Source organism: Gavia stellata, chromosome 15, assembly GCF_030936135.1.
Source record: "Gavia stellata isolate bGavSte3 chromosome 15, bGavSte3.hap2, whole genome shotgun sequence".
Lineage (NCBI taxonomy): Eukaryota > Metazoa > Chordata > Aves > Gaviiformes > Gaviidae > Gavia > Gavia stellata.
The window spans coordinates 21,695,166-21,717,928 of record NC_082608.1 but is presented as its reverse complement, the minus strand read 5'-3'; the positions used below and the strand labels follow the sequence as shown (position 1 = coordinate 21,717,928).

The 22,763-nt window shown below is 62.3% G+C and overlaps 1 protein-coding gene across 2 annotated transcripts in view; it reads right to left on the bottom strand.

Annotated features, from left to right (window-relative positions):
* The window catches only part of ZFPM1 (zinc finger protein, FOG family member 1), a 36,158-nt gene that overhangs the window by 9,356 nt on the left and 4,039 nt on the right, over positions 1–22,763 (bottom strand). For both annotated transcript variants that reach the window (XM_059824711.1, XM_059824712.1), the window contains exons 2-3: positions 10,468–10,599; positions 8,468–8,557 (exon numbers count right to left, since the gene is read on the bottom strand). In XM_059824711.1, the coding sequence (XP_059680694.1) occupies positions 8,468–8,557; positions 10,468–10,599 (222 nt within the window). The remainder of the gene's footprint in view (positions 1–8,467; positions 8,558–10,467; positions 10,600–22,763) is intronic.

Here is a 22,763-nt window from a genome sequence, read left to right as displayed (position 1 = left end):
GCAGCAGACCCTCGCCCGGCTGGTCCCTCCCGTGAAGGACCCGGGGGCAGGCAGGGAGCAGGATGCGGCCATCAACGGGGCCTCGGGGCTGAGTGGGGCAGTCAGACCCTTGCACGGTGCATGTTGCTCCGTGTTTCCAATGCCCGGTTCCCTGCTGACTCCAGACATGCTGCTGGGGTGCCGGGCTCCCTCCAGCCCAGTCCCAGCATCCCCAGGCCACCAGCCCTCACCCCCACCTCCGGCTCTGGGGAGGGGACTGCAAACCCCCAAATCCCCAGGAGAACCCCAACGGTGGTGGCTCCCCGCTGGTTTTGCCACCCCGTAGAGCCTGGCTGCTTTCGGGGAACGGAGCCCAACCGCCACCTCCCCCCCCTCTGTGCCCCCCCCTTTTGCCCCCCCTTCCCCCCGTCTCACTGGTAATCAGCGGCGTTTGGGTCAGGAGACCATGTCTCCGAGATAAGAGCGTTCGCCTGACACTTCCCATGTCAGAGCACTTCATCTTCTGTGTATCAATCCCCAGCAGAGAAAACACGCAGGCGCTGATAAAGAGAAAACCGTTCCAGACAGGGGGACAAAAATAGTGTTGCCGGAGCCGGCCCCGCTCCCCGCCAGCGCCCGATGGCCACGGCACCGGCTGGTGGCCCAATCTGCCAGTGTCAGCCCGAAAACGGGGCGGTGGGGAACCCCGGCCAGCGGTGCTGAGCAGTTCTCTGTCCCGATGGGTGTCCCTGCGCCCGGCCGGGGATGCTGCCGGAGCCCCTGCGGTACCCAGCTGCGCCCACAATGATACAGAAAAAAGAGGAGGAAAAAGGTGATTTCCAAATTAAACAGGCGGCATTGCTGTGTTTCTTCCTTGGCACGGCGAAAACGATGCCGAGCCGGGATGGGGCGGCCTGGGAGATGCTGCGTGTTCACATTGTCCACACTTTGGGAACAAAGCCCAAAGCGAGCGAGCAAACCGTGTCCCCACGCGGGGACAACCACGCAGCAGGGAGTGAGCCCCATCCCTGCGCTCCGATGGCGCCGGATTTGGCCACGTTGCCCTGCCTGTGACCTGGGGAGGTTGGGAAGAGCTGGCGCCAGCCCGTGGGGTGCCCCGGCTGCCCCCCAGCAGCCTCCCCGGCGAGCGGTGGGGAGCAAAGTCCGCGGGCGCTGCTCCAGTGCTGCCCTCCCCGCGGGATCCCCCCCCGGCAGGTGAACACCACCCCGGGTATCTCACCTGGCCATCGGTCCCGGCCAGGCGGTGCCGCGCCGTTATCGCAGGAGGGTTTATCTCCCAGATCATTAACCAAATCGGGCAGGGACCCGGCCGTTTGCTTTGGGTCGCAAAGAAAAGCAGCAGAAAGGAAGGAAGGAGAGGAAAAAGCCCCAGGCGGGCACCTGCGTGGCGTGGCATGGACCCCGGTGCTCTGCCCGCTGCCAAAACACGGGGTACCGGGGCTGCTCCCTGCCCCCCGGGACCGACAGTGCCTGCTCGCCCAGCGCTGCGCCTGGGCTTATCTCCCCATCGAGAGATTTCAAAGAAATAGGCTGAGCTGTGCCGGAGAGCAAAGATTAATCCCGTCATCGCGCCGCGGCCATGCATCGGGCGATCAATGGCTGAGAAGGCACGGCTGGCACCCGAGTCCCCGGGGACCTGGGGGTCCGGGGTGGGCACACGGGGAGGGAAGAAGCCTGCGGGGTTGCATGGTGCCGGTGAGGCATCACCGTGCAACACGGTTGCATATTCCTCCGGCACGGGGTGAACGTAGGACCGGGGGGTGATGAAGATGAAATTCTGCATGCGACCCACGACATCCATGTGGCCGGGGAAATAAATAGCACCGCTGGGCGAGGATGCACCACCGGGAGCTGTGCCGAGCCGGGCCGGCTCCTGCGGCCACCCAGGTTTGCTGCTGGATGCTCCGGACGTGCAGCCGCGTCCATGCATCCGCATGTGCTTTCCCTGGGGAGCGAGCAGGAGGGAAGAGCAGAGGGTGCCTGGCCAGTCCCGGGCAAACCCACTGGTCCCATCCCAAGCGGCTCCCACATCCCTCGCCCCAACCGCATCCGCGTGACTTTGATCAAATCCGAATGAACCGGCTCTGCCCCTCGGCGGGGATCCGGGCTCGGAGGTCCCGGAGTGTTTGCAGCTGCCTGGATACTATCTGGATAAATACTGCTATCGGGGCGTCACGGGACCGCGTCCCAGCATCAGCCGCGCCGCTCCTATTAATACAGCGCTTTGCGCCTGGCTCCGGGGGGGCCGCAACGCCGGGTACGGCCCCCGCATGAGCCCTGGGGATACAGAGTCTGGGAGAACGGGGATGAACTGGGTGGTCCTTGCTCCCATCCCAGCACGTGCGGGACGTCCCTGCAGCACGGGAAACCCCAAGGGGGAGGGAGGACGGCTCCATCCATCCATCCATCCATCCATCCATCCACCCACCCATCCATCGGTACCCAACCTCCCGTGGCTCTCCCGCTCCCGCCCGGGGAAAGCCGAGCTGGAGAAGCCCCGGCTCCCCCGGCCCGGCCCCGCCGCACACCCCAGCTGCTGTTTTTAGAAGCGGCGAGCGCGCGGCGGAAGGAATAAATCCTGACAACTCAACTAGCGAAATGATGTGATGGCACCGCTCCGATAAGATGGAGGGAGCCGATTGGGAAGAGTCTTAAGCTGCGAACACGCAGCATCTCCACTCTTCACCTCCGCTCACAAAGGGAAATCTCTCCAAAGGGGCTAAGGAGATTATCCCGGCTTTGCCGTCCCGGGTGCTCGAGTAATCAGGGCAGCCTTGGGGACGACAAAGGAGCGAGGAGGGTTTAAATTCGAGCCTTGCTGGGCTGCGCCTGCTTGGGCTCAGCCTGGGGTTGCTCTGGTCGAGCTGCCATGGATCGGGAGGGGATGGTTGCGGGAGAGCTGGGCTGCTGCCGGCTTTGCCCCCCACCCCGCCACTTTAGGGTGCAGGGGAGCACCCCGCCGCCCCGGCGGGGCGGGAGCCGAGGGGAGATTTCTGCCTTTATCGCTCCCACCCATCGCTTGCAATTTATTGATTTTTTTTTTTTTTTTTGACAGAGTACAAAAGCAAATCTTTATCGGGCTGAACCCTGCCCTCGGTTAATGGAGGAGCTGTGACCTACCCCGGAGAGCAGAGCGGGCACCTCCCAGCGCCCGGGGGGGCTGGGGAGGGGGTGATGGCACTTGGGGAGGTACTGCACCCCAAAAGGGCCGGGCACCCCGCTCGCCAGCTGTGGCGCACAGCTGGCAGGCGCTGGCAGCGGGGCGGGCACTGGCCGTGCCACGCGTTGCCCGCGGATCGCCCTTCCTTCATGCCCCGCGTAAGCCGGGGTGCCCTGCCCCAGCAGGATGCGTCCCGATAAGCCTCCCCGGGACGTTTGTGTTTGGGGTGTTGCTGTGTCGTGCCGGGATGTGGCCCCGAGGGGGGTCCCCATCGCAAGGGGGTCGCCATCCCGGGAAATAAATGGGAGTTGTGCCCGCGGGGAGGGGGAAAGGAATAAATACCGGGAATAACATCAGAGAGCGCTAAGGGAGGATGGGAAGGAGGAAAAATTCCCGGATCCCCCGGAGCTGCCAGGGGTGGCCAGACCCCCTTGCCAGGGTCCCCCTGTCCCTGCTCTTGGGGCTGCTGGGACCCCCCAGCCCTGCCCAGGCTGGTGCCAGGCAGCGGGTAGGGGTGCACTGGGGGGGGCAGGAAGCCGGGGTGGGGAGGAAGGGGAGCGAAGGGGCCCGGAGCCGATGCAGAGGGCAGATATCCCCTCCGGAAAGGGGAGGGGACCGCACTGGGGGGGTCGCTGCCGCAGGGCCGGGCAGGGCCTCCCTGCCGGGGGGGGAGGGAGGACCCCCGGGGGGGCAGCACCCAGATGGAGTTGGGGGGTGAGAGCTCGGCTTCGCACCAAGCCCAAAACCCACCGGTCCAGAGATCCAGCCCAGGGCAGAGCGGCAAGGTGGCAGTGATTGACAGCTGTCAGTCATGCTGAGCCAGGCAGCATGGGTCTCAGGGCGTTCACCCCAGGTATGCCAGACATTTTCCTTCCTTTCCCAAGGGAAAATGGCAAGGAGGATGCGGACAGAGAGGGGGACGCTGCCTGCACGTCTCAACAGCCCCCGGCGCTCCCCGACTCAGGGGTGTCCCTCCACCCCAGCAGTGTCCCCAAACTGGTCTGAGCATCCCTCCACTCCTCAGCAATGTCCCCAAACCAGTCTGAGCATCCCTTCACCCCATCAGTGTCCCCAAACCAGTCTGAGCATCCCTTCACCCCAGCAGTGTCCCCAAACCAGTCTGAGCATCCCTTCACCCCATCGGTGTCCCCAAACCAGTCTGAGCATCCCTTCACCCCATCGGTGTCCCCAAACCAGTCTGAGCATCCCTTCACCCCATCGGTGTCCCCAAACCAGTCTGAGCATCCCTTCACCCCATCGGTGTCCCCAAACCAGTCTGAGCATCCCTTCACCCCATCGGTGTCCCCAAACCAGTCTGAGCATCCCTTCACCCCATCGGTGTCCCCAAACCAGTCTGAGCATCCCTTCACCCCATCGGTGTCCCCAAACCAGTCTGAGCATCCCTTCACCCCATCGGTGTCCCCAAACCAGTCTGAGCATCCCTTCACCCCATCGGTGTCCCCAAACCAGTCTGAGCATCCCTTCACCCCATCGGTGTCCCCAAACCAGTCTGAGCATCCCTTCACCCCATCGGTGTCCCCAAACCAGTCTGAGCATCCCTTCACCCCATCGGTGTCCCCAAACCAGTCTGAGCATCCCTTCACCCCATCGGTGTCCCCAAACCAGTCTGAGCATCCCTTCACCCCATCGGTGTCCCCAAACCAGTCTGAGCATCCCTTCACCCCATCGGTGTCCCCAGACAGAGGCTGAACCAAGGGCAGGGACCTGCAGGCAGAGACCCCAGCAGGGACAGGGTCCCCTTCGACGTCCCCAATCCAGGACAGGTGCCACCGCTGCTGCTGGCACCATCCCCAGCCTGATGCCAAACATCCCGCTGCCGCCAGTGCCGGCACACGGCTTTGCCGGACACAAGCCAGGCGGGGGGATGTTCAGGACCCCGGGAAACCCCTCGCCTTGGGGGGGGCTACTGCCCCGAACCCCAGCTTGTCGCCATCCCCCAGCAATCTAACACAAACACAACTATCTGCTGCTCAGCCCGGCTCCCAGCGATAAAAAGAAATAGCTGGAATAATTTTTCCCACCCACACATACCAGGGCGGAGGGGAAGGGGGAGCGATGGGGCAGATGCGGCGCAGGGCCGGCCATCCGGACGAGCCATCCCTCCTCGCCATGCCCTGCACGCCCCGATAATAAACCTTGAGGTTTGAAGACAAACTCCGGGCAGCCGGAGATTATTCAGGCAGGAGTCGCGGCGCAGATAAACACAACCGAAGGCGAGCGGGAGGCAAAGGGGAAGGGGGAGGCGGGGGGAAGGAAAAAAAAAAAAACAACTTTGCAGTTTTAATTAGATGCATTAAAAAATAAGAAGTTGCTCCGGCGCATCCTGACACCCCACATGCAGGGGTGTCGAGGCCGGATTCCTGGTCCTGGGAGAGATGGACCTGAGCCACGGTCTGTAATTAACCTGGAGCCATCGTTACCGCCCGGGTGCAATTAAATACACCCCGAACAGACAAGCTGGCAGTGGGGGTTTGGGGCTCAGCGAGGTAGAAATCTTGGTAGGGACCCCAATAGCGAAGCCGATGTAGGAAAGGGGGTGAGGAAACCGCTGGGAGCGACCGCTGCTCTTTTGGGGAGAGTGGCGGGACACGGCCGGGGGGGGACAAGGCAAAAGCCACCCCGGGTTTGGCCCTGTCTGCTCCATCTCTTCCCTATGGGTGGCCCGGCGGTGTCCCCACAGGGACAAAAGCAAAAAGCTTCATCCCACCTTGCAGGAAGGCAAGTGCCGGCCGGGCTTCCCAGGGGCTGCAGCCTCCTGGGAGCTTCTGGTGGGGATTCTCCAGTGTCTTGTAATGTGGTTGAGCAGCCTGTCCTTCAGCGGGGCTCGGCTCTCCTTCACTCTCCCATCCCAACACTACGTTCGTGAAATTTGTTGGAGCTTTTCACCTTATCCCTCCGGGAAAATTGGCCTGACATGGCGAGGCTGGGGTGGGGTGGGAGGGGACAGCCCCGGGAGGGGAGCCGGAGGCTGCGGCTGCTCCCGACAGTATCCACTACCAGGCCTGCTCCAGGGCAAACAAAAATGAGTGGGAAAGATGGAAACCTGGGGCACGGCCGAGAGCTGCTGGCGGGACTGTGGGGAAAGGTTTGGGGGAATTTGGGGTGGATTGGGGGAATTGGGGAGGTTGCGCGTCCCCTCTCCGGCCCCGCCAGAGGATGAAGTGGCTGGCACGAGCGGGCACGAAGCCTGGCCACGCTCCGTCCCGGGGTCCTGTTGGGAAGCAGAACTGAGTCGGGGTGTCTCAGCACCCCGGCCGAAGGGGCGGCACATCTGTAGAGCCTCCCAAGCCGAGGATTACAACCTCCAGCTCCCAGGGATTTGCATATCAGCCGGGCGAGCGGCAGCCCCCTCCGGCGAACAAGGTCATTTCAAAGATAAAACAAAATACTCCTTCTCCCTCACCGGCACGCGGGGCCAAGGAGCCCCACGGCGAGGTCCTGGCACGCCGCGTCCCCGCGCTGCCGAGCCTCCGGCACGGCGGTGCACCCCGCGAACAGCAGTTTTCGAGCCCCAGAGGGCAAAGCCATAGCGGGGACGACCCCGTAGCCCCCCAAAAAGGGCCAGGGGAAGGCGAGACCCCACAGGGCGCAAACAAAGGCGCCCGGGAGCAGCCCGCTTGCCCCCCCCGCCCCGCCGCGCCGCATCTTTGCGGCTGCCATTGCTGACATACGGCGGATCCTGCCAGATAAAAAAGAAAATTCAGGCTGCTCAGAGTTTCCCTTTTCGCCAGCTCCATCCCTGATAAGTGCAGAGCCTGCAGAGCGCCTGATAGACGGGCTATCGCGGCGGTTGGTGCGAAAGGAACACCCTATCGCTGCAGCATCGCCGGACCGCCATCAACTCCCAGCCACACAGAAATTAATACCACTCCAATTACCAGAATAGAGATGGGCTGGGAGAAGGCGATAATAAAATCTCTTTTACATAAAGAATGCAAATAACCCGCTCCGGCGAGGGAAGGGGGGAAGGGGAGGCATGGCCAGAGCCGCGGCTTCGTGGTCCGTAGCCGCCGGTTCTGCCGGGATATGGGGCTGCGCGGGGCCGTGACCCCCGGGATACGGGACACCCATGGGTTTGGCACCCCAGCTCCCTCCCGCCCTGCACCGGGATGCCAGCACAGGAGCGGGGAGCCCGGTGGTGCCGGGGGCAAAGGGCCGGGGAGCAGATAAGGAGGAGCCGGGGGCGGCCTCGCAGCTCCTTCCTGCCCGGCACGCAGGAAGGGCCGGGATATCAGCGGGACCGGCGAGCGCTTCCCCTCGGATGGGGTGGGAAGGGGGAGCGGGGCCACGGCTCCCCGCCGGGCCGTGGGGATTTCGGCAGCTGCAGGAGCATGTGTGCTGGCAGCCGGCATTTCCCAGGGCTTCTCCATCGCCCGGCCTGCGCGGGAGGCTGGTGGCCTTGGGGACACACTGGGACCCCCCCTGTTGCATCCATCACCGAAGGGCGATCGCTGTCCGGCACCGGGGTCACCCCTTCCCATCACGCGCTGCTCCGAAACCAGATCCACCGGCACCACCCGGCCGGGAGCTCCCCTGGGAGGAGTGCGGTGTGAGCAGGGGCTGGCGGCACGAACGGGGCTGGCGGCACAAACGGGGCCCAAAACGTGGCACATCCACCCTTGGGGGTCTCAGCTCCACCCTGGTCCCGTCCCCGTCCACCCGCCGGGTGCCGTCCCCAGCGGACAGGCACCCGCAAACCCAATCAGTGCGACGGAACCCCGACCGTAACCCCATCGGTGGGTCGGTTTGGAGATAGCGGGGCGATAGGGCGCGGGGTACCCACACGGCACGCCTGGCCTTGCCGGGCTGCCAGGGTGCCGGCGGCCCTGGCGAGGAGATGCCGAGAGGGAGATAGACGGCTGTATTCGCTCCTTGGGGTTTTGATAACCATCATGAAACCGCTCGAGCATCGCTCTTGTGGTTGCCGGGATGTTTGCAAAGTGCCCTCGCGAGCGCGGGGCGACGCAGGACGGGTCCAAACCCTCCCTGCGCCGGGGAGCACGATGCCAGCCATGGGGTGGGCATCCCCGCCGCTCCCGGATCATTTTTTATGGTCCCAACAGCGGCTTGGGGACGTGGGGGACCGCAACCATCATCTCCTACCTCCTCTCCCAGCAGAAGCGCTGGTATCTGCAGCTTGCCCAGAACCCAGTGCTCCCAGTCCTCCTCGTACTGGTTTTTGCAAGAGGAGGCAAATGCCTGGGGGCTGCCCTGGCTGCTCCCACCCGCGCTCCAGCCGGGAAGCCAGGATGGAGCGGGATGACTGGCCGCGCGCTGGGGACTCACCTGGCCCGTTCCAGGTATCCGGCTCCCGCGGGTTTTCTCCGGGATCTGGCTTCTCTGGCTCTTTCGGACTCTCCGGGGCGTCTCTGGACTCTGCGGCAGGAGAGGGAAGGCAGCAGCTCACACACGAGGAATTTCAGAAGCAGCGTCCCGCGGGGTCGGGACCACCGGACCAGTGACACCCCGGGGCCAGGACGCGTGTGGGTTCACCCTCGAGGATGTGCATGTGCGTGGGGCGGGTTCTCCCCCAAAATCCCTGTGTCCGAAACCCCCCACTGCCCATCCGTGGGGTCCCTCGTGCCCCACGGCATGACCCATAAGGCCAGCTGAGCCCACCCGCGCATCCTCCCCAGGGATTTCCCGAGCCACCCCTGGGTGGGCACCCACCTCCCACCCCCAAAACTCCCCGCAACTCTCCCATTCCACCGCGGGCCCCACGTCAGCCGGTTCAGCCCCACTCCCGTCACGGCTCTATTTGTGGCGTATTCATAGCAACTTGATAACAATTATTTTCTCCATTAACTGCTGCTGGAGATGCAGCTGATAAAGCCTATCTGCATATGACAGTGTGGAAGATTAGCGCCCAAAGTACATGTTTGCCTTGGCGTCCCGGGCGGATAACCAGCGCGGAGCCCAATCGATCGGCGCCAGAGCGAACACCCAGGGGTGACGTCACCGGCATTGGAGATTATTAATACAGGTGATAAGAGGGATGATTAACATCAAATAAATCAATCACCGGGTATAAAAGTCCTATTATTTTTGGCTATAAATCAAAGTGCCTGGCATATCGATTTTTATCCATCGCGCTGAAAGCTTTAGTGGCCGTTATTGCTGCTCGGCGTTATCTCTGCTATCACCTTTTTATCGAGGCAGGCTAGTGCCAGGTGCAGCTCCGCGCCCGGGCTCCCGGCTCCCTCGCCCCCAGCCCAGCTCCCCCATCAGATAAGAGCCGCTCGCTTCTCCCTGCCGCTGAGCAAAGTTTGCCGGCGAGCCCTCCCTGCTCCGGCTATTGGGGTGCCGGTGTGGATCACCCCCTTTCCTGCTGCATCGCGGGTTGGCTCCCGTGGTTTTGGGGGACGCTTTGCTCCCCGGTTGCTGGTGGATGAAAGCAGCGGGCGCTTGCCGGGGACCAGCCGGCTCCATTAGCCGGCGCAGCCTTGCCCCGCCGCGGTTATCTCGAAGGGCACTGCAAACATTAACTGATTAGGATTTGCCCCCACCTCCACAGGAAGGAACTTAAAGGATATCTGGGGACTGTTTCGGCCCGGCCCTGAAAAGCAGCCACCTCTGGGGTGGGGCACGGCACGGCACGGCGTGGCGGCAGGCAGGCGGTGGCGGTGCAGGCAGGAAGCAGGCAGCAACGGCCCTGTCCCCCCATCCCCATCCGTGGCACTGCTGGTGCCAGCACCTGCGGCCTCGGCGGCTGCTCTGCACGCTGGGGGAGTCGCTTTGCACCCCAAGGGGTCACTTTGCCCCCCCAGGTCCCTCCACCGCTGCCGGCGGCTCAGCGCCGGGGTGGGTGAAAGGCGCTGAAACGGATACAGGGTGACAGTGCTCATTAGCAGCCATCGCGACGAGGAACCCGCCTCCGGTTTCCAGCCTGGTTTGTGCCCCCACCCACCCCGGCACGTCGCTGCCACCGGCCAAGCCGAGATTGCTCCCGCCTGCGCCGGCCGCGGGGAGCCCCTCCGTGCCGGGGAGCATCTTCGCTCCCGGCCGGTTGCTTGCCATCACCCCGGGGCCAGGCTGTCCCCAGCGGGTTGCACCACCGGCCGGAGGGTGCCCGGAGGGATGGAGCACCCCAGGGAGACTGGGGGGGTCTCGCTTAACCAACAACCCACGCCTCGACGGGCTGCTTCGTTTGCTAATTAACAGCATGCACCACCAGCAGAGATGATGCCCAGGATGCCGGCGTGCCCGGCAGGTTGCTCCGGTGGCAGAGCCCGTTCCCATGGCAGGGGGACATCACGGTCAGCCCCCACCATCGTGGTGAGACTCACCTTCGCTGCCGGGGGGGCTGGAGGCATCGCGCTCGGCAGAGCCCTCGCGGTCCGAGGTGGCCCCCTCCCTCTCCGAGGGGCTCTTCTCCCCCGCCGGGCCGTCCTCGCCTTCCTCCATCGCTGCCAGGGAACCTGCCGAAACACAGAGCGGGCGGTTAGTGGGGGAGAACCTGAGGGAAAACACCCCAGTGGGTTTTCCCAGTTGGGAGACGCAGGATGCCGATGCCTCAGGGGCTGGCAAAGGGCCCTTCCCTGCCCCACCGTGGGCATGGGGCCGGGAGAAGATGCCACGGGAGGGGAACCCCCCTCCCCGGCCAGCCCTGCGGTCCGGCATCTCCCCAGGGTCCCTCGTCCCCTTGCAGAGGGGGGTTTATCGAGCCACCGCCTTGCTCCGGGGTGTCCCCCGAGGGATGCCCGGTTCCCCCGCAGACACGGTGGGGAATGAGCCCCGCGCCTGCCTGGGATGTGAGAGCGGTCCCCACGTGCCGCAGGCAGATGGCTGCGGCACAGCGAGGTGCCCAGCCCGCTGCACCCCTCACCTGCACTTCCCACCCGAAACCCCCCCGGCGCCTGCCCCGAATGGGGTGAGAGACCCCTGAGACCGTCCCTCATGGTCCCCAGCACCCCTTGTCTGACGGGGGACCCACAATGCAGCCCCCCGCCATGCCCACAGCCCCGGACAAAGGGGGACGCTGCAGTGGGGACACGGGGTGCCACTGGGGTGCAAGCAGGACGAATGGAGGGTGCAAACGGGGTGCACGTGGGTGACACCCCAGCAGCCCCCTCCTCCCCGAACAGCCCTACCGGCCCACGCTGCCGTTTCCACGGCAACGCAGCATCCCCATCCGCGCGCAAATCGCGAAAGAAAGAACCGGCGGCGCACGCGGCTCGTGCCGCACGAAGCCGCGCCGGGGGCTGCCCGGTGCCCCATCCGGCACCGCCCCGCCGAGCTCGGCACGCGGGCAGGGGGAACGGCGCGGTGACAAACCGGTGACAAACCGTCTGCAGACCTCAGCTGCTCTCTGTGACTCCAGGCATGTATATTTACAGCGGGAGAACAAAGAGCCCATAATCTATACAAAGCAGACAACAATGAGCGTGAATAAAGAGGCTGCCGGAGAAGGGAAGGCAATTTATTCTAATTCTGCTAATTTCAGTTCCAGCACAATTAAAAAGGCTCTGATAATATTCAGAAACAATCGCCAGCTAACAAATCGTTTCTCTCGCTGTAAATGAAACATTGTTAGGCTAATTTCTTCTTTCACGCCTTCACGGCTCTTGGGCTTCTGATAAAGTTAACCCGACTCTCGCCTGCTCCATGGCTCCGCACCTCCAGCCTGGCCAGGGAGGGATGGACGGGGCCGGGGAGGGATGGACGGGGCCGAGACCGCACGTGGGACCCACCCAGGGGTGCCCAGACCACCCGCATCCTACCCCGAAACACCAAGCCCTGGCCAGGAGGGAGATGGGGATGCCCGGTGTAAATGCAATTGTATAAAACCTGGGGTTTGGGTACCGCCGCATCACCGAGTGCCTCCGGGGATGATGGGTGGCCGGCAGCATCCCAATACCGTGTCACGGCGGTCCCTGGATGCATCCCGGCACCCAGCCTGTCCCACTGCAGCATCCCGCTCCCGGCGTGCCCGCCCATCCCCAGGGGATGCTCTGGCCCCGGCGCTCCCGGCTGTGTGGGTTAAATGAACTACTGGATAGCTTAAAAAAAAATAAAATAAAAAAAAGCAAGCATGGGAGAGGGAGTGCGGAGCAGGGAGCGGAGCGTCACTTCTCCGGGATTGCTGGAAGCCCTGCACAGTTATCACCGCACACAGCCTCCCTCGGCTTGCCTGATCTGTCTATTCTTCATTAAGCAAATACGCTGAAATGGAAATGAAAACATAATAGCTATTTGATTTTCGGTGAGATATTTTGCATATTGGTTCAGTGCTGATAGTGGAATTTCATCAACTCCCTTTTTTCATGCTTTAAAACTGAATTACTGAGGCTGGCTTTACAGAGAGGGGAAGAGCCAAAAAATGCTCCCTTCCAAGATACTCCGCTTCGACGATTAACTCTTCTCCCTCCCTCCTTCTCCCTCTTTTTTATTGATAACAAGGAAGTTCTTTCTTTTTTTCCTCCCCTCTTTTTAAAACAAAACTACAGCGACTGTAAAAACTTGCGGAGGGGGAGGCGATGTGCCCATGTCACCCGTGCGCAGGCTGGGGACGCGGGTCCGGGCGGGCGCGAGGGTCGGCGTTCCCGGGGCTTTTCCAGCGGTAGGGAAACCCATCGTTACCCGGGTAATGATTTGATCATTTCACTCAAATTAAGGCTCTCCCGGCACAGGAACAATAAACCTTTTCTTGATTCTTTGCGCTTAGCTGATAAATTAAAGAAAAGGAAAAATAAACTAGAAAATAAAAAAGGAGGGGGGACTTCTCCAGGCTGCCAAGAGCGAGACCCTGGACGCTCCGAAAGCCGGCACGCAGACAAGAGCAAAGCGATAAGAGGCCTCGATAACAGATAGAAAATAGCAACAGCCCCAGACTTTCCCACCGGCTCCGGAGCGGGGAGGAGGAGGAGGAGGAGGAGGAAGAGGAGGAGTCGTCGGAAAGCGGGTCCTGGCCCGAAAACACGTGCAGGCTGGGGGCAACCTGCCTTCGCCGTCTGGCGTTCATCGGCACGCATCCAGCTCCAAAAACTTATTGTTTTTTAAAATGAAAAGGCTGGCCAGGTGGTGAGCCCAAGGGAGGGCTCCGGGAGCCGGGGAACAAGGGCCAGAGCCCGGATCCGGGCAGCCTCACGCCCCAAACCTCACCTACGGGCACCTCAAAGCTCGTGGCGCAGCGAGTCCCCAGGGTGCTCGGCTCAGGGTGTCACCCCCCCGCCCCGCCCCAGCGCCGGTGGGACCCGGGGGACGTCCCCAGCTGCACCGGGATCACGCAGGCGGCACGATGGAGGCGCTCCTCTTCATCCTTCCAGCTCCTCCTTGTCCCTGAGCTGGCCCCAAATCCATCTTCCAATTAAAAATAAGCCAAAATATTAATCATTATTAGCAGTAGTAGTATTACTACTACTAATAAGCCCCAAAGCAACCGGGTGAGGATCCCCACCTCGGGTCTCGGGAAGCACCACCACGATGCTCATCCATCATGTCGCGATGGAGATGCAGGGAACCCAGCCCAGGCATCGCCTCCCCGGGGCGGTGCTGCTGCCCCTAAACCTCCTTATTTTCCCCCAAATTTTGCAGCCGTGAGCCAAGGGCTACAGGAGCGGGCACGGGGGCTGGTATTCCCCGGGGAAAGAAGGCCTTGGAGAGGGTCGCAGCCGCGCCTCATCCTTCCTTGCACCGGTTGCAAAACCATCGCCGGTGATTCGGTGGGGTCCGGCACAGCCCGGGGATTCCCCGGCGTCTCGTAGCAGCGTTGTGCTGTGTCCGCCCTGCAGCGAGCAACACCCAAAGAACAACCTGGGCTGCAAATCCAAAAACCACCGGTATCTGATGGGACACCAGCCCGCCTCTTCTCACCCAATTTTTCCCCGGTACGTATTAATGTTCGCTTTTACTGACGACCTCGGGTGCCCCCGTGCCCGTTCCCCAGGGGATCGGGAATGCCAAGCGCCGCAGCCGAGGGCAAACAAGGTTTCAGTGGCCGGGAAATGATGCCAGTCCTCAAAGGTCATGTTATTCAGCGGGTTATTTTTTCCCTTCCCCTTGGTTGATGCTGCTGGGATCCAGCATTAAGCTGCGATGCTCTCCAAAACCAGGGTCCCGGGTGGGCGAGAACCCCCCTGCCCCGGGAGCCCGGTTTTGGAGGAAAACGGACCTTTTTGAGCACAAATCAACCTTTTTCCCCTATCAGCTCGGCTGCAGCATCCCAGGGCCGGGCTCCCCCCTGGATATCGGCACATTAAATATCAGCCCCGTGCACGGAGCCGATAGCGGTTGGGGCCAGCCCCGGCGGTACCTATCTCTAATTTGGGGCCCTTCTCCATCACCCCCAGATAAAACGCACCCTGACCCTTCCTGCGGTGCCCTCTGTTAGAAGGGCAAGAAAAAATAAATATGTTTGGGGAGCTGGTAGGTGGAGGGGGGGATTTGTAATGTATTTATAATAATTTATTATTAAATTATACGTAATTTATCCAGGAGGGGAATGAAGGCGGTGGGGGACGCTGCGATTGCTTGTGGGAGGGGATGCTACAATTGTTCGGGGGGGGGGGATTTATAATAGTTTATAATTAATTTTATATAGTATTTAGCCCTAATTTATCCAGGAGGGGAATGAAGGCGGTGGGGGAATGAAGGCGGTGGGGGACGCTGCGATTGCTTGTGGGAGGGGGGATGCTGCAATTGCTCGTGAGGGGAGTGGGTGGGTGCTGTGAATGCTCACGGTGGGTATTTATAATAGTTTATTATTCAATTTATAAAGTATTTAGGCCTAATTTATCCAGGAGGGGAATGAAGGATGGTGGGGGAATGAGGGTGGCGGGGGATGCTGCAATTGCTGATGGCGGGATGCTGCGATTGCTGACGTTGGGGGCAGATTTATAACAGTTTATAATTGAATTTACGATTTATTTAGACCTAATTTATCCAGGATGGGGAATGGCGTATGAATGAAGGATAGTGGGGGGGGATGCTGTGATTGCTGACGGCGGGGGGATGCCCACGTCCACACCCAGCAGCATCCCTGCCACTGCAAAACCCCACCGACCCAGGCGTGGGGCGCAGCACCCCCAGCATCCCTCCCCGAGCCGGGGCAGCGCTGGCCCGGGGGAAGCTCCCGGCCGCAAGCGTCGGGGAAGAAAAGAGCCGGGGAAGAAGCAGAGCCTGAGAAAAAGCAGCCCTGCTGATAGGGGAGAGATTGGTTTCAGCCGGAGCTGCTCCCCCTGCCAAGTCCGTATCCTATCTGCGCGGGGTGCAGTTACTTAACATTCATCACCGCCTGAACTCTGTAACTTTATCAGCGGCCGAGCATGGCGCCATCGCCGAGCCCAGCCATTCCCGGCGCTCAGATAGGGCCGATAAACCGCTGATAGATTACAGGAGATTGTTTCACTTCAGGGGCCGCGATTACTAATACTAATAGCGAGAGAGCCCGCATCATATCAAACAGCAGCCGGGACGGCGGGGGGGGAGAACGGGGCACGGGGGGCACGGGAAAATAATGAGAAAGAAAATACAGGGACAATGACAATGAAGTGACTTTACGTTTCAGATGGGGTCGATAACGCCCTGATAGATTTTAAGAGAGGAGAGAGTCTAATAGAGCCGTCCCCAGCCCCGGCACATCAGATGGATGGGAGCAGATTGCTCCGGGAGGAGGGGATGCGATCCCTAACGCGGTCCTGCCTTCCCGGCTGGCGGCGGGGCCGGGACGAGGAGGAGATGTTCAAAGCACAGGAGGGAAACTGAGGCAGCCGGCGGAGAGGGACTGCTCCTTAGCAGGGGGACACGGGGCTGTCCTCCATCTCAATCCCCATCCAGGAGCAGTTTGAGATGTTTAATCCCATGCCGATGTGGGCAGGATTCGGGCAGCCTGGTGCGAGTCCGGGGCTGGGGAGCAGCTGGATACCCCGATAATATGGAAGGAAACTCCATCCATGAAGATCAGGCTCCAACTGCGCATGGGCGTGCGCGGCGGCACCGGCATGCGAGGCGGCACGGATGCGCAACGCTCACGGCCACCGCCGCTCCTGCACCGGGCACCTTCGCCGCTGCTGGACACAGGGAGCTTTTCTGGGCGAAAACCCCTCCGTTCTGGTACTTCTCCCAGCTGGAACAAAGGCGCTCCGGTCGGGAATGGCTGGGGGTGGAAGGGATGCTGGCCCGGCCCCGCGGAGCCCATCAATACCAGGTGACGGCGAGGCCAGAGGTCAAGCTCTTCGCTAATCTAGCGACAAATTACCCCAGAGATGCCGCGCCGGAGCCGTCCCCCTCCCCGTGGGAATCGGTTTCGGGTCCGTCCCGCTGCTAAAAGCTGCCGGGAAGGGAACGGGGACAGATTTCAGCCTCCACCCCGGGACTTCCAGTCCATGATAGCACCAGGCGAGGACAAGGACGGAGGGATGGGGACAAGGATGATGGTGGACGTGGCCCGGAAGGTCACCAGATCCATCACTGAAGATGCCCTGGCTGGGGCGTCCCTGCTGCTCCCAGCCTCCCCAGTGTGCCCAGCGCCAGCTCCCAGTGCCGTCCTGGACCACTTTGGGGTCTGCAGCAACAACCAGGGGCTGGGGGGGCTCCAGGAGCAGAAAATGGACCCTAAGAGGGTACAACGCGGTCGGGTGGCCCCTCTGCAAGAAGCAGGGTGGGCTGTTGGCACCGAGCCGAGCAGATAAAGGTCACCGGGGGCCACTGGGACAGCGATGTCCCCCAAAACCCCACTGCTACAGCCCCCCCCTCGCAGCCTTCGCTGGACCGGCACAAGCGCCCGCCACAGCGCAGCCCCTCCATCACCAGCGCCTTCACCCGGCACCCCCAACCCTCCTCTTCCTCCAACTCCAAGCAGCGCGGCCGTCCATGCCCAGCTCCGCGGATGCCGAGTTTGCCTCCGTGCAAACGCGCGTGCCTGCGCTGCCTCTTTTTTCTTTTTTTTTTTAAATTTTTTTTTTTTTTTCCTGTTCTTGGCATTTTGGTGGAGCAAGATAAGAGTAAAAAACAACAGAGCTGCTCGGAGAGTGAAAAAGGGAGATAGATAACGCAGATACCGACTCCTACACAAAACAGTCCTGGCTTTATCACTGCTTTTTATCACAGTTCCTCTAAAAAAAATAAAGAGAGCAGCCCAACTGGAATGGGGCAGCACATTAAAAAATGAACTTTATACTGTTTGCTCTTTAGTTTTATATTTAGATGAAACAAACTTAGATTCTTGCAGTTGATACCTTTTCCAGTGCAAAGAACCAAAAAGTCTGGAAGCCCCATTTGCTCTGGCGGGGACGAGCGAGGAAACTCAAGTATGATTTAGAAAAGCAGACGCTAAGGGAGCGGTGTCTGCTCCCATCATCCGGCCTCATTCGAGGCCACGGGGTGCGATGGTTCCAGCATCTTTAAGCCCGGACGGGCCAGCGGGATGAGGCCGGTCCCAAAGCATCCCGCTGGACCGGGCAGCATCCCGCAGCAGCACCAGCGAGGCTCAGGCTGGAGATGGGTGTAGAAAGGCAGATGCTTCCCGAGCACCCCCGGGGCCCCGCCAGCCAGCTGCCGGTCCCTGGGGACAGCCGGAGCCCGCCCGAGATGCCGCAGCCGGCATCAGGATCCCGGCCACGTGCTGCAGCCATGCGCCATCGCTGCGGCCGGCAAAGCCAAACATCCCTGCGATGCGAGCGGGTCCCTGGCATCCGAGGACAGCGTCTCCATGCCAGTGCAGGGACGTGACCGCACGTGCCATACACCCCATCCACGTGGCTCCCCAAAAATCTCTGCCCACGGCGAGCCCCTCCGTACCCGAGGGCACCGCACAGGGCTCTGCCCTCCCGCTGCCAACCCCAGGCACAGGCTGGAAAGGGAACGGAGCAGAAAAACCCCAACTCACAGGGCACGGCCAGGAAGAGGGAAGGGGAAAAAAAAATATAATAAAAATGGACTGGAGGTTTTTCCCTCCCCTCGCACTCCCTTCCCTACCTTCTTTTTGAAAAACATAATTTATCTGTGTATTATCAAGAAATCCAGACACTTTAATCAGTGAGCTATGAAGTCAGTATTTCCATTCTTATCTAGCGGAGGAGTGGAAATGGAGAGCAGATAGGCAGCTCCGAGCCGGTCCGTGGTGGGGAATGTTAATGGGAGGAGCGGCAGAGCCATTGGCTACCGAGCTGCCGCTATCGCTGCCATTATCGGGGTGTTATCACGGCAACCATCGCAGCGCAGTAATGGGGCCAGTTCAACTTTCCGCATTATCATAGGAGCTGGAAGTAGCATGAGAGGCCTCGGCTGGGAGACGGAGAAGCGAGCGAGCGGCCGAACTTCCCGGCAGAGCAGGGGGGGAAAAGCGAAAAGCAGTTTTTCCTCCCTGTGATCCCCTGAGCTGGTGATGCGTGGGGTGATGCTCTCCTGCTTGGGCATCCTCCTGCGCACCCTGGGTACTGATCCCACCCAGCATCCCCAAAGCCCTGGGTACTGACCCCAAGGTGCATCCCCAAAGCTCCGGGTACCGACCCCCGAGGGGCATCCCCAAAGCCCCGGGTACCGACCCAAAGCCCCGGGTACCGACCCCGAGGCGCATCCCCAAAGCCCCGGGTACCGACCCCTGAGGCGCATCCCCAAAGCCCCGGGTACTGACCCAAAGCCCCGGGTACCGATCCCGAGGCGCATCCCCAAAGCTCCGGGTACCGACCCCCGAGGGGCATCCCCAAAGCCCCGGGTACCGACCCAAAGCCCCGGGTACCGATCCCGAGGCGCATCCCCAAAGCTCCGGGTACCGACCCCCGAGGCGCATCCCCAAAGCCCCGGGTACCGACCCCCGAGGCGCATCTCCAAAGCCCCGGGTACCGACCCAAAGCCCCGGGTACCGATCCCGAGGCGCATCCCCAAAGCTCCGGGTACCGACCCCCGAGGGGCATCCCCAAAGCCCCGGGTACCGACCCAAAGCCCCGGGTACCGACCCCGAGGCGCATCCCCAAAGCCCCGGGTACCGACCCCCGAGGCGCATCCCCAAAGCCCCGGGTACCGACCCAAAGCCCCGGGTACCGATCCCGAGGCGCATCCCCAAAGCTCCGGGTACCGACCCCCAAGGCGCATCCCCAAAGCCCCGGGTACCGACCCCGAGGCGCATCCCCAAAGCCCCGGGTACCGACCCCCGAGGCGCATCCCCAAAGCCCCGGGTACCGACCCCCGAGGCGCATCCCCAAAGCCCCGGGTACCGACCCAAAGCCCCGGGTACCGATCCCGAGGCGCATCCCCAAAGCTCCGGGTACCGACCCCCGAGGCGCATCCCCAAAGCCCCGGGTACCGACCCCGAGGCGCATCCCCAAAGCCCCGGGTACCGACCCCCGAGGGGCATCCCCAAAGCCCCGGGTACCGACCCAAAGCCCCGGGTACCGACCCCGAGGCGCATCCCCAAAGCCCCGGGTACTGACCCCTGAGGCGCATCCCCAAAGCCCCGGGTACCGACCCAAAGCCCCGGGTACCGACCCCGAGGCGCATCCCCAAAGCCCCGGGTACCGACCCCCGAGGCGCATCCCCAAAGCCCCGGGTACCGACCCAAAGCCCCGGGTACCGACCCTGAGGCGCATCCCCAAAGCCCCGGGTACCGACCCAAAGCCCCGGGTACCGACCCCCGAGGCGCATCCCCAAAGCCCCGGGTACCGACCCAAAGCCCCGGGTACCGACCCTGAGGCGCATCCCCAAAGCCCCGGGTACCGACCCAAAGCCCTGGGTACTGACCCCGAGGGGCATCCCCAAAGCCCTGGGTACCGACCTCGAGGCGCATCCCCAAAGCCCCGGGTACCGACCCTGCCGAGCACCCCCAAAGCGCGGGGCCACGACCCCCATGAGCACCCCCAAAGCGCGGGGCCACGACCCCCACGAGCACCCCCAAAGCCCTGGGCATCGACCCCCACGAGCATCCCCAAAGCATGGAGCCACGACCCCCACGAGCATCCCCAAAGCGCGGGGCCACGACCCCCACGAGCATCCCCAAAGCGCGGGGCCACGACCCCCAGCTCGCCAAGGACAAGAGAAAACAATGCATCTATATTTCATCAGATGAACAAATTAGAGGAGCACGTTTCCTCCACGCGCTATCGAATGGGAGATGTCAAGAAAATATGTTGATGTGAGAAAGAGGAGATAAAGAATTATTTTGGAGGAAAAAAGCCGTGGAAGGCTCTTATCTGGAGTGACTCATAGGCACACACTCCTTAACCCCACTGCAGCCCAAGGTCAGCAGTTACATTCCTTTCGGCATTTCATCCCTTCCAAAAAAACATGTTGCTGCAGGAACAATGCGGAGCCTTTGCTGGGCAGCCATCGGAAGAGGGAACTGTATTACCCCCGAAACACTTGAACTTTCCTGATAAAATAAGCAGCGGGACAGCAGCCTGGCCAAGCCGGAGCGTCCAAAAGCCCTGAGTCAGGCAACAAAAACAGTCATGGGACGCGGCGCAGATTAAAAAAAAAAAAAAAAAGAGATATCAGCCTCCTGCTCCCATTCCTGCTCTTCTCCAACAGTGGGGAGCTGATTTCTTCTCCCCCCAGGAAGAAGAATCCATGCCCTCAGCGCAGCCGTAGGACTTGCAGAGCCGGAGCGCGACGCGGGGCTGGCAGAGAGGCGTTTTCCACTTTTTCTTCTTAAATAAAGAAATCTTAAAAGCACAAGGTTCCTCCGCTCCTGCCGTCCCCCCCCAGGTGCTCCGACCAGGGCTGGGGGCCGCTCGCATCCCGCTCGCCGGGCAGCCTCGGGTCCCAGCGCCGGGCTGCGCCGCCGTGGAAGGTCTGGGCTGGTTTTCTCTCCGTGGCATCGCGCCCCAGCCAGCGTTTTCCAAGGCAAACCATGGGGTTTTTTTGCGGTAGGATGGACAGCACGCATGGAAAACATCCCTCTTCCCTTCCCCGGGATGGGTGTATTTGACCCTAAATCCACCAACGCCAAGCAGGGCACAGCGGCTCCGGCCCCGGGCTGTGCCAGCCCTGCTGCTCCCGGTTTGGGCAGCGGTGTCCCCTCCTTCCCCAGGGACGTAGGTGCCATTGACCCCAGGGCCGGCACGGGGCTGGGAGCATCGCAGGGCGCGGGGTGCCCCAGGGATGCTGCGGTCGGTGGACGTGGACACGGTGACACCGGTGGACTTGGCTCCCCAGTGACTGGATGCCACGTTGTCTTTGGGACGCTGTCATCGCTGGGTGGCTCTGATGGGTCCCCAGGAAGGGACGGGGTTGCCCCTCTCCAGGAACCGTGGATCACCTGCGCCGTGGCACTATCTCCTTGCGCAATCTGCTGCAACACCCGTGGGGAAAGGATGGCTTTCTTCCCAAGCCCTGATTGCCGAGCTGGCCGGCTTGCAACTTGGCGAAAGGGGAACCTGCAGCTTGCTAGGTGGCCTCGTGATTCACGATGGAAAATAAGACCTTGCCCAACCGCGCAAGTTCGGAGCCAGAGCCGTAAATCCCAGCTGGAGGTGGCTTTCCCGCTCCGGCATGGGATATCGGCGACGGTCCCTGCAGCACGGGCATCACCATGGCTCCGTGCCTGCTTGGGGTGCCCGGGGAGGGGGCGGCGTGGGGGTGTCCCCCGGGGGTGCGAGAGGCGGAAGAGAGGCAGCAGACACAAACCAACCCAACCCCAGCGCCCACGGGCCCTAGAAGCGGCTGCCTGCCAAAGCTGCCGCAGCCTCCCTCGCCGGCACGGCTGCCAGCGCCGCCTTCCCGCCCCGCGGCTGCCGGCAGCCGGCAGGGATGTGCGCCGGGGCTCTCGGCAGAACAGGTTTTGCCGCGCTGCTGGGTGCCCCACGCACGGTCATGGCCAGCCTGGCTCCGGCACTCGCCCTCCGAGCATCCTGCACGCATCCTCCCTGCCCGATGCGGAGACGGGGATGGCTGGGAAGAGCCATCCTGGGGATACAACTCGAGTGGGGTCCCAAAATGGGCTCACGGGGTGCCCCGGCACTGGGGGAAGGACCCACGTGGGACAGCCACCATGTGTCCCGTGGCCGACAGAGCACGGGGCCGGTGGCACGGGGCAGCCCAGAGCCCCGTAAACGGATGTATCGCTCCGGTGAGCTGTCCCCTCGGCCACCAGCCACCGAGCACGGTGCCGACCCCTCTCCCGGACGCGGGGCCTGCAGGGATGCTCATGCCTGGACCACTGGCCATGGAAGAGGAGAAAAAATTCTGGCATCACCTGCGGCTGGTCCAAACCCCGCACGGAGCAGGAGAGCAGCTTTCCTGCAGCGCTGCCAAGTTACCGGTGGGAAACGGCCGGTGACAGCCGGGAGAGCTCACCATGGTGGGCAGCGGGGTCTGCCGGACATGGCCCCCCGACACCGCCCCGTCCCACCCTGCGGGGACCACGATGGGTCCTCGCCTCCGGGAGCCCCCGGTGCCACCCACGGCGCATCCCAAGAGGCCGACAGCAGCTGGGATGGGCAGAGCCGCTGCGGGGGCAGACGTGCCACAGGGCTTTGCTGGCTGCACCCCTGCCAGCACCCAGGAGCCGTCACTTCGGGATGTCACCGAGTGGGGGCTGGCGGTTTGCATAAGGAGAGGGGTTGGCAGGCAGCACCCGTGGGAGCAGCAGCCATGTGGGACACGGGAATGCCACCCCCGGGATGCCGGGACCGGGGCATGGGGGGCTGCA